The sequence below is a fragment of the Elaeis guineensis genome, chromosome 3 (assembly GCF_000442705.2).
Source record: "Elaeis guineensis isolate ETL-2024a chromosome 3, EG11, whole genome shotgun sequence".
In the NCBI taxonomy this organism is placed as follows: domain Eukaryota; kingdom Viridiplantae; phylum Streptophyta; class Magnoliopsida; order Arecales; family Arecaceae; genus Elaeis; species Elaeis guineensis.
Window position 1 is genome coordinate 109,443,016 of NC_025995.2, and position 15,548 is coordinate 109,458,563.

The 15,548-nt window shown below is 37.2% G+C and overlaps 2 protein-coding genes across 4 annotated transcripts; one reads left to right on the forward strand and one right to left on the reverse strand.

Moving 5' to 3' along the window:
* Nucleotides 1–503: 503 nt before the first annotated feature.
* On the reverse strand, nt 504–7,010 carry LOC140856582 (uncharacterized). 3 transcript variants are annotated; one of them, XR_012139942.1, is made up of 4 exons: nt 6,496–7,010; nt 4,665–4,742; nt 2,999–3,066; nt 504–773 (listed from the first exon to the last, which is right to left on the reverse strand). XR_012139942.1 is itself a non-coding variant. In XM_073254343.1 (4 exons), exons 1-4 carry the CDS (start codon nt 6,677–6,679, stop codon nt 636–638), a joined length of 495 nt encoding a protein of 164 aa, XP_073110444.1. In that variant the 5' UTR covers nt 6,680–6,972; the 3' UTR covers nt 504–635. The 3 variants fall into 3 exon arrangements, 2 of the variants coding, with proteins under 2 accessions (XP_073110444.1, XP_073110445.1); XM_073254343.1 differs by lacking the exon at nt 4,665–4,742 and adding an exon at nt 6,089–6,193 and having other exon boundaries at nt 6,496–6,972; XM_073254344.1 differs by lacking the exon at nt 4,665–4,742 and having other exon boundaries at nt 6,496–6,953.
* A 116-nt stretch (nt 7,011–7,126) lies between these two features.
* Nucleotides 7,127–8,990, forward strand: LOC140856581 (chalcone synthase-like). Its single transcript, XM_073254341.1, has 2 exons — nt 7,127–7,380; nt 7,865–8,990. Exons 1-2 carry the CDS (start codon nt 7,203–7,205, stop codon nt 8,854–8,856), a joined length of 1,170 nt encoding a protein of 389 aa, XP_073110442.1. The 5' UTR covers nt 7,127–7,202; the 3' UTR covers nt 8,857–8,990.
* The last annotated feature ends 6,558 nt before the right edge of the window (nt 8,991–15,548 follow it).

Here is a 15,548-nt window from a genome sequence, read left to right on the forward strand (position 1 = left end):
CTTACTCTCTCTAGATATTCTTTTCTAATCCTTCGGGATATCTTTAATGACTTGACCAAACAAAATATTAAAATGAGAGACCGTCCATTTATCTAAACTTTTGATCACAATAGTTGATATCGGATCGGTTAATAAAATTCTAAAAGGTTGTTAAACAATTAATAATTGTTGCTACCCTTCTATGTAATTAATTCGGGGGATACAGAACTAAGCATGAGAACTTCGGGAAATAAATTAAAATGGTGAGACTCTGAGAGATAAATTTAGCCCCTATCAGTAGTGTATTTAGTTATCCAAGATTGGTGCAAAAATTATTTAACATCAATATCACAAAGAAAAGAGCCAGTATCTTTTAGTTGTCTTTATTGTTTCGGGAGAAAGATCTCCTTGTGATTCATATATTTTCGGAAAAAGATAATTTTAACAGATGGGGAAATTTTCAAATGAACCAGTATGCTACATTGTAAGGTGTATCATTCTAAGTACTGGAAGAAGCACTGAAATGTGTAAAAGATACTAACTTGACAAAGCAGTCATGTACAGACAAAAGATATGTTGCATTATGTTAAACATTGTCAGATAAAAATAAAAATGAAGAGTTTTTTTGCACTAAAACAGTAAGGCAGCTTTGCTCGCTAGGTTGTTGATGATGAACCAACAGACGTTGAAGGCATCACTTTTGAAACATCAGTTCTTTGGTTCGCTATCTTTGGCAACTCAGTTAGCTCTTTATTTCTCTCTCTTTCAGCATCCTTTCTGATATCTTCCACAGTCTTCCCAGCAAGAAACAAAGGAACATGAAGTTCATAAGTTGCAATACCATAAAAAAAGGGGGGGGAAAATGAAAATTGTACCCCACCAGAAAAGGCTCTCAAGAACCAATAGAGCTGTGATAGCTGATGACATGACTATCGTGTGCTAAAGAGAACTTTTTGAGTAGGAGCTATAAAAAGATTTACCATAAAGGAAAGAACAAGAAATCATCGAGAATCTTTTTTTAGAAAAGCTTTTCTGTACTATTATGTTAATAAGCAAGCAAATGGTTGTTTGATCTAACTGAAATTTGGTTTGAGATCATGCTGAAGATGCTCATAAGTAGCAGCTAAAATTTCAGATTTAGTGGATCAATTTCATTAAAATCTTTGTCACATCTTATGTGCCTTTTACCTGATCTAACAGCAAATAGAGTCCTTCTGTTGGAACAGATGGTACATTTCTCATGCTAGTGTTCTTTTTATTTTATCAGTTTGAATGATCACATTCCCCAATGAAGTGGAATGAAATTAAAAGAACATAATGAGACAGGTGATCTGTCCATCTTTAGCATGATGGTACCCAGTCATATGATCACGAACTGAACTACACAAGCAAGGTTTGTGGAACTGGTATCGGTGGCTAGATCGACCGGCCGGCGGTACGGTTCGGCACGCCTCCGTTCCGTTCTGAACCGAGATGAATCGACGAAGAAAAACGAGACCGAACCAGAGAAGAAAAAGAGAGAGAGAGAAATAGAGAAAGAGAGGGGGAAAAAAAAGGAGGGACTTTTGCCGGAGGGGCCGTCGGAGGGCCTCCGGCGGACCACCGTGGCCCGCAAGCGGCGTTTACGCCCCCTGCGGCTCCGTGGTGTGAAACAGGGGCGATCCGCCCCTATTTTCGTTTTTTTTTAAAAACTTTTTTTTTAAATGAAGCCGGCACTGGATTTGCCGGCATCACTTAAGTAAAGCCGGCAAACCCCATGCCGGCTTCATTTAAAAAAATATTTTTTTAAAAAAATATGAAAAACTGGGGCAGATCATCCCTGTTTCATGTCGCGGAGCTATGGGAGGTGTTTATGCCACCCGACGGCCACGACAACCCATCGGAGGCCCTCTGACGGCCCATCGACGGACACCCTCCCTCTTTTTCTTCCTCTCTCTTTCTCTCCCTCTCTTTTCCTCTTTTTCTCTCTTTTCTTCCCCAGCATCGGCATGTGCCGTTTTCCATGCCCGAACCGTCTCGGTTCTCCGCCGGTACGGTTCGGCATGCCCCGTACCGGACGGTTCGGCTTGGTACGGCATTCTTTATATACAAGATTTTTGATCTTATCCCTAATCTTGATTTGAATCCCACTTTGATTCTGATTTCATTCAAGATATTAACAATGATCTCAAATATTTACCAATTTCATTATGATCAAATGTATACACATTTATGTGCATATATCATTATGAATTATACAGGGTGTTGAAATGGTTAAAAGGAATCCACTGAAATAAAAATTATAGATGGAAGGTATGAAGAAATGATTTGTATCCAGTATTCCAAGTTTCTAGATGATAAATCATTTATTTCGAAGCAATATATACCTTGCATTAGAAGCAGTATTCATGCAGAATCCGTAGGATTAGACTTTGTTTAGCATAAAAATGTCTCTAATTTATATAGAAAGTACAATGAAATCTTCTAGGAAAAGTTAGATAAATCAGCATTGGTAGAAAAAAATTCAAGTGTTAAGCTTGCCAAAGCATATCAGATCACAAATAGAAGTCAACCCAAAGCACATCTCTCTCTCTCTCTCTCTCACTGTTGTATCAATTGATGTACATGTGCAGGTGTCTATATATGTAATTTTGTATGATGCGCACATATGACATAGCATCTAGCTACTAAACCATTAGCGCATACAAGTGTGGAGGGTAAGAAAAGCATTCAGAAAAGGAAAAAGAAAAGAACAGAGGAAGTTCTTAGAAAGCAAGATTTCAGAGAGGAGGGCATCTTAGGTAAAGATTCCAGCTAGCAAGTTATAACTAAGAAAGTTTATTTTCATGCTATTTACAAAAACATATCATTTTAAAAGAAGGCCATTTCACAATATGAGCATAATAGATAGAAAATACTTAAAAAATTTCTATGTATTTTTAACCCATAAATCATAATCAGTATGAGATGATGGTATTCCTAAACAAGAAATAATGCAGTAATGGATATGAATAAAATACATCTTATGGATTGGACAGACCTTACGATATGGCCACCTTATAATACCATTTTCACGGCATATCCTCTTCAATGCACTAGTACAAACACCTGCAAAAAGCACATTATTCAAACTCCATTATATATATGACACAGATGTCAACATTTAACATAACACAACAAGTCTCCTTCCCACCATTTTGGATTCTACAGTTAAATTACAGCATTTTGGAAAGAGAAATTTGCACAAAGAAATTCTACAACTTATTGTTGATTACCTACTAAACAAGTCCAGCAAGTTTCAAGAGACAAGGAAATTTGGCCAATTAACAGAATAGCATATTCAAATTTTTGATCCAGTAGCCACAAATTTCAGTCGTTTCAATTTGGCACTAAAAACTAATGAATGTTTTTTTGCTCTTCTAAATTAGGATATTCACAAACAACATTTGAGTGGAAGGGGCATTTTGACCTTATTAAGTTTCAGTTGCAAAATAGAGTCCATTCCTTCTATTCTCTATTTTATTTTTACATCCAACAATGGCACCCTCTTTGAATTCCATCTGACTTTAAGTTGGATCACTTCCCCTTCCAGAAACTTGCAAAACTCATTTTGCTTGGCCTTCCACACCTCTGGCTCCATCTAGGAGCATCCGACCAGTTTCCAATCAACTTCTGGCCTTCCACATCTCCTTCCCCTCCACCCCCAACTTCCTCCTATCCCTCCCTGCCTCTCACTCCATCCTCTACCACACCAATCCATTCTCCTTCTCCCTTCCACTTCTGCTTCTTCTACCTACATACGGTCAATGTGATATGCAGTAACCTAAAGAACCATTTTTTTTTTTAATAGCATCTGTCCTTCTATTTTGAATTCAGCATATTTCTGGAAGGGCATACTATAGTACCACATCATAGATGCCTAACCCTGAGTATACCTTCCCTACCTTAAAACAATCATCTAACGTGGATATCATTGATCAAGACGACAATAACCATGACCATTGGAACTGCAATAAATAACAATTTCAATCACATAAAAAGTCTAAGTAATTTATTATAATTTTTTTTTTACGCCTTTTCATGACTATGCAAATGTTTCTACAGTCAGCATGATATGTCATTAAGGTTGTTTAACAAGAATAACAATTGGCTGTGTTACACAATTCTGAATTGCAGTTGAAGGTTCTATAATTCTGAATTGTAATTGAGGGATAACTTCCTCAGCTTCACATACCAGAAGTTTTCAAAAATACATCTATGACTAAGTTTTTCAATTATATAGCTATCATAATGGGCAGTGTTAAGTGAGGTAGCTTAGAAAATTAAACTGAGGCTCCACACTACTATATGACTTGAGAATCCATCTGATTATCCATCTGACTGACCATAGAATGAGAAGAATTGAAAATTTGTGGCCCGAGTTCCTATGTAAACATCAAAGCAATAAACGTGTCTCCTCTTCAACTTCTGCTCCCCCTTTATTAATTTGAGTTAATTCATCAATGTTATGAAGCTAGTCTGATCTAAAACATATATTAAAAATCCTATTTTCAACTCTTATATGCATTCAAATCATTCCTCAATATGTCAAAAGATTCAAACTGATTTCCAACACATGAAAACCACAAAGCCCAAAAATTGCCTCCTTCCTTTTTCAGTTATTGATTTGTGGTCAATTTTGTTCTGAAAATGATGGGATAGCAAACCTTCAAAAAGTCTCAAACATAACAAAAGCTTGTCTCAACTAGAGTTGCACGAAGCACGAGCAGGAACGAAGTGTGAACCTAGAAAGTGAGAGGAAGAAAGATGGAGCATTTGAAATAATTAGGATCATACTTATTAAAAACAAAAAAACCTGAAAACAGCAATTTTTAAACAAAATAAAAATGATGTAGATCAAATCAGGCACTCAAAAAGGGAAACAAAAGATTAATCCAAAATCTACATAGTTCTAAGATGGTTCTGCTTAGTTTTCCTCCTTTCTCTTTCCTATTCATTTCTGGGCATTAATCGAGAAGCAATGAGGTTAAAATTTTCATTTGTTTAATATGTTTCTATCTCTCAGCCAACTGAAAAGCCATACAATAGAGAATCTAATAAAAAGAATAAACGAGACTTTAAAAAAAAAAAGATATTCGAATCAAAGAAAAAAGATAAATTAAAATAGCATCCTATGCCCTAGAACATAATGGGGGCAAATATGATTTGGTATCTCTATGGTGGAAAACAAATTCTTAGGACTCGTTTGGTTCATGGGAAGAGACGGGGAAAATATGGTCAACAAGAAAATGAAGGAACCCCTCTTGTTTGGTTGGAGTTTTCGAAAGAGACAGAGAGATTAGAAAGTGGCATTCCCATGGGTATAAACTTCTCATATTTCGCAGGAAAGAAAAACCCATGTCCACAAGCAGAAAATTCGGATCCTTTTTTTACCAAACGTGCCCTTAAAACCATGAATAGAATCGGGTAAGATTTTTTCTTTTATTAAAGATATAATATGTATTTTATATAGCTTTTCTAAGAACATAGATGCTCAAACAAATATAAGACACTTTGCAATGTGCCACTTTCCAATGGTCAATCAAGCATGCCAAAACCACTTTCCTAGACATCATATTCCTAGAAATCAGCTTTCTAGGAAAAACATTCTAGTGAGGAATAATTCTCCCCACGAACCAAACAAGCCCTTAAGTTTAACTCTTAGGACTAAGCTAAATAGGTCAATGGATCTTAGTCACAGTTAAGATGTGAACCATGTGAGTAACTTTGAAGTCATACATATCATCCATAGCAATATCATATTTGCACTTTAACATGTCATTTAATGAATACCAGGATGCTTTCAGCCTTTCACGATGTTCTCTTGACAAAAGTGGCATTTCACTAGTATGATTAAAAACATGCTCTTGAACACTACAATCAGTTATCATCATTAACAATCTTGCCTATGATTTAAATAGAAATCTCATATATTTAATTGGGTCTAAGAGAAACAAGAAACCGTCTTTAACATTGCCAAGCACAAATGTTTCGCTTTCCTCCAGCAAAAGAACAATGAAGCATTCTGACAACAATGATAATGAAAGCAAACAGAATGGAGCAAGAAAAGGGGGGAAATCAAGTTGTACACCTTCAATTTTTAGTTCAAGAAATGCCTCAAGCCATCTCCCACAACAAGAAGGAATTTTGAAGCTAATGATCCGCCAAAGAACAAAGAAAACAGATCTGAGAAATTCTAGAAGACAAAAAAAAGGACATAAGCAAGCCATTACATGCCAATGGAAGAAAAATCCAAGTTTCTCCACCTCAGAAGATTAGATCTTTCGTCAGCCAAAGAATCAAGAAAAACCAATCCAAGAACTTCTCGAAGACAAAAAAGACATGATCAGGACACTACATGTCAACACGAGAAAAATCCAAGCTTCTCAACGTCAAAAGAAGAGATCTTCGCTCGAACACATCAAACCAAAAAAGAAACACCCTAAAATTGAATTCTTGCAACAGAAATCATGAGGCAAAATAGGAAGAAAGAAGTACCGAGGCTAGATGCGGCCTCCGCGATGGGGAGAGAGAAGTACTTGGAGATCTCCTCAAAGGAGAGCTTCCCGCTGGGCGGCGGTGGGGCAGCAACCGGCGACGGGGTGGCGCTTCCGCCCGGCTGCAGCTGGTGATCGATCTGCTGCTGTTGTTGGGGGTTTTCTGACTGGGACGCGGACGTCATTTACAAACATCCAATCGTAATCCAACAGATACTAAATCCAGCGTGAGGAGCGTGTCGGAGGAGCAGCAGCCGCAAGAAGGATTGGATACCGTTTCTTTGGCTGGATTTGGGATTTCGTAGCAAAGGGGCTTAAATCGAAATAGGCTACAGAAATGTTGCGCAGAAAAGTTCTACATCCATCTAGCCTAGATCCTTAGCGGCTCCGACTGACCAAGGGACGAAGATAAGAACAAGTTGATCTTATGGGAGAGCGACTCCTTGCCTAAAGGAGCAACCTAACAAGACAAACTCAAGAGGTTGGTGGATAGCACGGGCCACCTTTTTGGTAGCTGGGACAGGACGAGCCGTGGCCAGTCAACGGCCATCGAAGACTGTTGCCATCCACTCATTTTATAATGATCCACCCAGAGGGCTATATATATGGAAGCCAAGGGCATGCCATTCCTCACTCCTCAGCTTTCTTTCCTAGGCAATTAAACCTTCAATAATCACTACCCATCTCTCCATCTCCCTTCCACTTAGAATGGCCAGCATCCAATCCATCCGCAAGGCACAGAGGGCCGATGGTCCGGCAACGATCATGGCCATCGGAACCGCCAACCCTCCTCATGCCGTCGACCAGAGCACCTACCCCGACTTCTACTTCCGAATCACCAAAAATGAGCACAAGGTCGAGCTGAAAGAGAAGTTCAAGCGCATATGTAAGAGCTTATATAATTGTTGCATGCCTTGCTTCCTCGTATATTTTTGCTTATTATGTACACAAACGCAGCACTCAGGGACGTTTGCCCATCTCATCACTCCTTAGCATGCATCCATGATATGGAGGGAGCCGGAGCCTTCCTAGCTCCCATCTTTCTTCTCAAAAGAAAAACGAAAAAAAAGAGAATCTAGAGGGAGCTGTTCGCAATACATTTTTATCCAAATCATACTTGCATACATATCCATACTCTCTCGGGCAGTTTCAGATTAACCCTGTCATAATCTCAGTATCTCTTCATCTTCTCATTAGTGATTGACATCATCCTAGCTACGACAAGATTTTTTCTCTATTAAACTAACTATGCTTCTTAATGAGAAACAAAACGATCAATATTATTATTATCTAAATTAATGAAGAAAAGATATTAATTGTATGAGTCTCTCATTTCATGACACTGGTTAATCTGTTGCATCATTTTGAAGGTGAGAAATCCATGATCAAGAAACGGTACATGTACCTCACTGAGGATGTTCTCAAGGAGAACCCAAATATGTGCGCCTACATGGCATCCTCTCTCGATGCCCGTCAGGACATCCTGGTGGAGGAGGTGCCGAAGCTGGGGAAGGAGGCGGCCGTGAAGGCTCTCAAGGAGTGGGGTCGTCCCAAGTCCAACATCACCCACCTTGTCGTTTGCTCCACTAGTGGCGTCGACATGCCTGGAGCAGACTACCAGCTCATTAGGCTCCTCGGTCTCAACCCATCTGTCAAACGAGTCATGCTCTATCACCAGGGTTGCTTCGCCGGAGGAACCGTGCTCCGCATTGCTAAGGACCTTGCTGAGAACAACAAGGGTGCTCGTGTGCTTGTCGTATGCTCCGAGATCACTGTCGTCACCTTCCGAGGCACCGACGACATCCACTTCGACAATCTCGTAGGCCAGGCTCTCTTCGCCGATGGTGCGGCGGCACTCATCGTCGGAGCTGATCCAATGCCAGATGTTGAGAGGCCACTCTTTGAAATGGCTTCAGCGGCACAGTTAATATTGCCAGACAGTGAAGGGGCTATTGAAGGGCACCTTAGGGAAGTGGGCCTCACCTTCCACCTTCTCAACCAAGTCCCCACCATTATCTCTAAGAACATCGAGAAGAGCTTGGAGGAGGCATTCCAGCCGTTGGGTATCTCCGACTGGAATTCTTTGTTCTGGATTGCGCACCCTGGTGGTCCGGCCATACTTGATGCATTTGAGTCGAAATTGAAGCTGAAGCCAGAGAAGCTACGAGCAACACGGCACGTGCTTAGTGAGTATGGAAATATGTCGAGCGCTTGTGTGTTCTTCATAATGGACGAGATGAGGAAGTGGTCTGCGGAGGAAGGAAAAGGAACCACCGGAGAGGGGCTTGATTGGGGAGTGCTCTATGGATTCGGTCCAGGGCTCACTATGGAGACTGTCGTTCTCAAAAGTATAGCTATCTAGGGTTTTCCTGCTACATTTTTTCCCGTCGGTTCATTTGATCCAATGTTCTACCAATCAACATTTTAAAAAACTATATATGTATGAGATATTCAATGAATAAATGGGCAAATAAAAAGCCTGATAGATTGTGATAATACTGAATTAGTAAGTGTATTTTCCTCCGAGATTTATTGAAGTGTTTGCCCACAGGAAAAAAAATTGCATACTGAAGTGGGAGATGTTGGTGTATGATCCTATATAAGTTAATTCCTCCTGTGGTCAATTCCTATATAACGTAAACGAACATTTCTCCCTTGTACTGAAGTTCTTCTTCCTCGTGCGGTCAATTCCTACTTTAAACGCGCGTGCTTGCGATTAAACTAAATGAGGTATTTCTATTTCACTTCTTCTGAAATCAATTGCGACTTTTGCTTACATCAGAAACGTATAAATCAGGAAATTTAGAGGGAAACCATTAGTTGTATTGCATTTTTTGCTGCCGAACATGCGTGCTTACAGGAACTTTTCCATCACCAGTCAAGCCAGGGATTTTTGACTGCCATGCTCAGCAGCCATTTTCAGAATGCCAAGAATACATAACCATTGCTGAAACGGTGTTTTTGTTTAATAATAAAATATTTTGGGATGTAATAAAGATATTTTGTGATGTAAAATACCAAAATCTTCAAATAAAATATAAAATATTTAAAATATGTCATTATTTCACTCTCGTTTGTTGATAGGAGCCATCATAACGGCTGCTGTGAGGACATGGGCGATAGTATGTTTCAAAACTGATGACATTTGTGGGCCAAATAACAACCCGTTATAATTTTGAGGTAGTCTATCATCCAAAAAAAAAGGGGGGGTGGGGTGGGGGTGTAGTCATGACATGCCTCTGCTGTGGTTGTTTTATGAATATGGCAGCGTCACTACTTTTTTACTTCAATTTAAGTATTAGTATTAAGTTGTTTTTGTTTTTCTTTGGATAGAGGGAGGGAAAATTATCCAACTTCATTCTAATTATCTAGGTCACCATAAGGACCAGTACAAGCATGTTTTTAGTCCAATATAAGTTATGCATTATGAAGATCTATGATACCTGTATAGGGTCCAAGAACCTAACTAATATTATTTGGCTAGTCCTTTTTGATAAGGTCCTAGGCTGCTACAAAAGTATCAGAGTGGGATCCGTTATATGTCTATATGGATTAAGGGATATTATAGCATGCGCAGGCTCATTGGGTCATGGTGTTTGCAGTTAGATTCATAGTACTTATGAGTATACTTGAATGGATGTGGACTCTTAAATGGACAAGGATGTTAGGATTTAAATGGAGTATATTTGGTCATGTGTGGGTGTGCATGTGTTTTGTCCTACATCAATTATGCAATAAATGGATCTTTAAATTTATACAATACCAAAGAATCCAAATAATATCCTCTGGTTTGCTTTTTTAGTGAGGTATTACATTATTATAGTCCTAGTATATATTCGGATGCATCCTTGAATCAACCGAAAATCCTTTGTTGCAAAGTTGAAAAGCATGACCATTAGCATAAACCTTAGCTTGAACATAAACCTATGATTCCTTTTCAAAACATTTAATTAACACTGCGAGATGCTCCTTAGTAGTCAAATCCATTGCTTTGTTTAAGAACAAAAAAGGAAAAGAAGAAGAAGAAAAAGATAGGGCAAGAAAGACATCTTATAAAGCAAGGATAAAAGATTGCATAAAACTATATGTCAAACCATATCTACAAGGGTAATAAGATTAAGTATATGGTGGTTAATTCCTTATGATATACTTTTGGTATCTTAGTGTACTTGCTTAGAGTTTTGCTAATTGGTGCGAATGATGAGAATCTCCATTACTTGAAAATTAGCTCTTTTTGAAAAGCTGAGAAAATCTATTCTAATTTATAAATTTTGGAAGGTTCTTTTGCCCTTCCAGGTGGATAAAACTATATAGACTATATAAAAAATACTACTATATATACCTTCTTGAGACTGACCAGATGTTATTCGCTCCTGATTAGTCTTGTTTAGAGATAGGTCATATCATATAAATGATTTGTATGCGCATATTATATTTGATTAATGAGTAGTTAAAGATATGATGGCAAATATAATTGCTCAGTTGGCTAGTAGGCTACTAGGGTTGCCGAACCAGCTATTTTTTCAATGGGCAGCTTGAGTTTCAGTTGGAAATTTGGCTCAAATATGTCTGGTTTAATTGCTAAACCAGACAACTTAGGATTGGATAGACTTGCGTGATTAAACTTGAAACATCCATATGTGCATATTGTATTAATTTGATTAATGAGTAATTAAAGATATAATGGCAAATATAATTGCTCAGCTAACTGGTAGGCTATTAGGGTTGCCAAACCAACTATCTTTTCAATGAGCAGCTTGAGTTTTAGTGGGAAATTTGGCTCAGATATGTCTCTTTTAATTGCTAAGCAAGACAAATTAGGATTTGATAGACTTGCTTGATTAAACTTGAAATAATATATATAAATAAAATTATCATCATAATATTTTATTTTTATTTATAAATAAAGTTATTTGATATCATAAATTATCATCATAATAGATAAAAAAATATTTTTAACTGTGATGCAGATCAATAGCTCAAGGTATATGTATGCAGAAATTTTTGGTTTCCAGATGATTAGTTGTTCAAAGAGCGGCTCGAGTCCACTTAAAATGGCTGAAGTTGAAATGCGGAACTTGCGCTATCCTTGGTGTGTTTGAACCTGCCTTCTTTACACCCCCATTAGCCATAACAACTCTGGCACTCTTCACATACGAAATCATAACAGCTTAAGTTTGTGGATCACACAACAAATCAGACCAATGGAGACAGGGCCACTAAGTATATAGGATGAGTCAAGAAAGGTATTAAAACACCATATTGCCTCTCACTTCTGATTTTTCTGAGCCCTAAAAGGCGTTCAAGTCATGGAAAGTCCAATACATGTATTTTGTTCGAGGCTGTCATTTTCATTTTGGATGCATTAATTGTAGTTGAACCTACTCCCGGCCCGTGCAGTTGTTTAATGCTATGAGAGTTGACAATTTATCCTGTCTTAGAAAAACTGCCCTTGCTTCTACTGAATTCCTAGCCTTGCAACCAAAGAACCAACCAAAACACGGGCAAAATAATCTTATCCTTACAGGAATCAAATTAAGACAAAACAACCTCAGGATGGAACAGAAACCGAGTCGCATCACGCCATGTGATCACAGGCGTACCGACTCGAAAGTCATCTCTTCCAATGGGAAGGCAGTTACCACGAAGCCACCCTAATCTTAGTAAACAAATAATTATCCAAAATGTTGGTCCTACAAACGTGCTCGCGAAGACGTTTGGTGCGTTTGCCGGGTCTTAAATAACTGCTACTTTTTCCGTTTGCTTAAATAACATCTTATTAATGAGAGTATTTGCTCCCAGTATGTCCGTTTTTAGTATGTTATCTACATTTCATTTTTGAATGCAACTACATTCACTTTGTATCGACATTCTTGGAAATTTGGATATCAACTATAAGTTGAATTGGCTCCTGGAATGGAGGTAGCTAGAAGATCGTGAATGGAATTCTCAACTTCCAGACTGAAAAAGAAGTGCGAGGTTAAGATGACTCTCGATGTCCGAAAAACTACATGGCTAGTAGTGAAGTAAAGCTTCGTCTGCGTGACCTGACGTAAAGAAGTTGTTAAAAAGTCAGGTTGTAAGGAAAATGGGAAAGAGGCCGCAAAGAAGAAGTAGAGGTAGCGAGCTGCATTGAGGTAATTCATGACGCAAATCGGACACAAAGTTAGGTTTTGAATTGGCTTATGACCAGGTCGGTCAATTTTTGCGATCCCTAGAAAAAGGCACAGAAATTGAACGGTCCTAATTCTTTATCACGCGTGTGGGGACACAAAATGGGCCAGGCCCGGGCCAAGCATTTGCAAACTATTCCACAGAGCTGGCCCGAAAACCCCACAGAGAAAATTTTCTTCCTAAATGCCAAAGGCGCAGCTTGAAGCCTTTAGAATTAATGATACAAAAGCATTACTCCAGAATACGCAGTCAAATAGAAGTATCGTCCGAATCAAATCTAGCCGGCTGAATTTGGCTAATAAGCAATTTGGCCGTTGATGTCTTGCAACGGTTCTGAACGCAAAAGAACTGACCGGTAGGCTTGACCATTACGTAGGCCTGAGTGTCGGCCCAATCAGCCCAATATCACATCAATATGTCATCAAAGTTTGTATTCAAACAATGCTTGCGTATGCATTACATTTAAGTGGAGGCAAGTATCATCTTAAAATTAAGTATATATGCATTTAGAAATTTTGAATTATTCTAATATTTCACTGCATTCAAGCTACTCTATCGCGATCACTTCCAACCACCATGTAACCTGATGTATTACATCAATTCCTAGCTACCCACTAGTCCCACGTGACTGTATGTCACATCATTCTTTGGCTGGTGGCTGCCACCGGTGCAAACTATGACTTTTTAGGAAAAGTTCATCTCCATTTTTGCGAGGTGACTTTTTGGATTAATTTATTAACACGTGCTTCACAATGCACATGAGAAAGTTTTTATGCATCACATACGTACAATAAGATGAACATGAAACACACCGCTCAACCGTATTAAAAAATATAGTCATCATTGTCTAATACATATTTAATAATTTTTTTAAATTTTTAATAATAAAAATATTTTTTTTAAAAAATTATAATATTTTATGATTATTTTATAATTTTTTATATATAAAATATTATAATTTTTTTTAAAAATTATAAAAATAAAAAATATTTTCATTATTAAAAATTTATAAATTTTTTAAATAATAAAAATATATATTTTTTTATAACATCCTATATGTAAGGAGTCATAATTTGACTATAGGATATTACAATATAGTCATGAGATATTATAATTTAAAAAAAATATTTTTATCATTTAAAATTTTAAATAAAAAATAAATTTATAGATATTAAATATGTATTAAAAAATAATGATTATATAATTTAATTAAATAAAATAATATTTTTTTTATATCAAATGTGATGTATAACAAATTACTCTAATATATATAAATGACATAATCGAGGATGGTACAAAGCTAACATATTTCAATCTGAGAGCGTCGCGGAGGTGAAAGTTGGTTGCCTCTTTGGACTGCGCAGCAGGCTTACCGTTCTATTATATTAGTTCTTGCTGAACGCGGTGTATAAGGAGTTACTCTAATGCATATAAATGACAAAATCAAGAACGGTACAAAGCCAACATATTTCAATCTGAGAGTGTCATGGAGGTGAAAGTTGGTTGCCTCTTTGGACCGTGCAGTAGGCTTACCGTTCTATTATATTAGTTCTTCCTGGAGGTATGTTCGTCATTTATTTTAATACTTTGGATAAGTGAAAAGTCATCTTTTCTTTTGATAATATTTTAATGTTTCCGCATGGTAAAAGTGGCAGCTTGGCACGTTCAGTGAACACTATCGGCAACATTGTAAGAACTTAGACTGAAGGAGAACAACAGATCAGAAAGCGTCGCCCCGGAGGAAGCTTTCACATCTGGATGCCGAGAAGAAGCTCTTTCTGTTTCGTAAGAGAATACCGGTCTTAGGATAGCGAGGAGGAGACTGATTTGACTCATCACCAATACATCGCAGGGTTCATCATGACAGGAGCCTTTGCTCAAAATCGAATCAATGCAGTGCATGTCGGAGTTGAGGTACCCCTAGTTCCGCAAATTATATCTATTAATTTGCTAAGCCGGCGATGTGCTAGTTTTCCTATTATTTTTCTAATTTTGGTAGTGCATGGGTACCATCTCTGGCAACAATATTTCTTGATCCTTCCGAATGATCATATACAAACTTTTGGCCAATTTTTGGCCAATGTAGCAAACTTAGATGCCCTACAAACAATCCCTAAATCATGGAAAACTCAAAAATTAGATATGTGTTAGAGAAATCCAGAGCTTGCACCTCTAATTTGATAATGAAAAAATAAAGATTTCCTTCAATTTGTGCAATTCGAATCTCTAATAAAAAAAATAAAAAAAATAAAAAAATTATGAAACTAAGCTTTACATCTTTTTTTTTTTTTATTTATGATCCAAAATAAAGTTACACATTCTTTGTTTATTATAATAAGATCTGTTCTTGTACAATTTGGATCGGATTCTTCTTTCTATTTCAGATAGTAATCTCTTTCTAAAAATAGACATGCCCAAAAAAAATAAATTTAAAAAAATAAATTTTTTTAAAAAATAGAACTCGATTTCTATATCAACTATATCTTTTATTATTTCGACTGATGATTTTTCTCGAGTTAAAAAATAAGTCCAATCAAAATCTTGCCAAAAAAGAAAATCTTCGATTTGATTGACCCATTTTAGATCTTAAATAATGGAGTTCAAACTTGATCGCAGGGGCGCCATCTCTAAAAAGTGTGGCATCATGTCATAGGTATTAAAAAATTATCGGATTTTGAAAAAAAATTATCTCAATTAAATATTGTGTGATCAAATTATAACTTCTAAATATTTAATTTATAACTGATCTTTCCGAAATAGTGGATCTTGCATCTGAATCTTGTCTAATCCTATTTATAGTGGCTAACATAGATAACATCAAATCTAGAGGTCCTTTTGGATCAGCCTCATTTCATTAGAAATTTATTAGAATAGTACAAA

Bases quoted from the DNA above. Each gene is read 5' to 3' on its own strand.
- LOC140856582 (XM_073254343.1), bottom strand. From the start codon at position 6,679: ATGACGTCCGCGTCCCAGTCAGAAAACCCCCAACAACAGCAGCAGATC. The intron at 3,067-6,088 runs GTGTACAACTTG...TGCTTTTTGCAG, and splicing joins TCTTGAACTAAAAATTGAAG to GTGTTTGTACTAGTGCATTG. The intron at 774-2,998 runs GTCTGTCCAATC...CTTGCTGGGAAG, and splicing joins TAAGGTGGCCATATCGTAAG to ACTGTGGAAGATATCAGAAA.
- LOC140856581 (XM_073254341.1), top strand. From the start codon at position 7,203: ATGGCCAGCATCCAATCCATCCGCAAGGCACAGAGGGCCGATGGTCCG. The intron at 7,381-7,864 runs GTAAGAGCTTAT...ATCATTTTGAAG, and splicing joins AGAGAAGTTCAAGCGCATAT to GTGAGAAATCCATGATCAAG.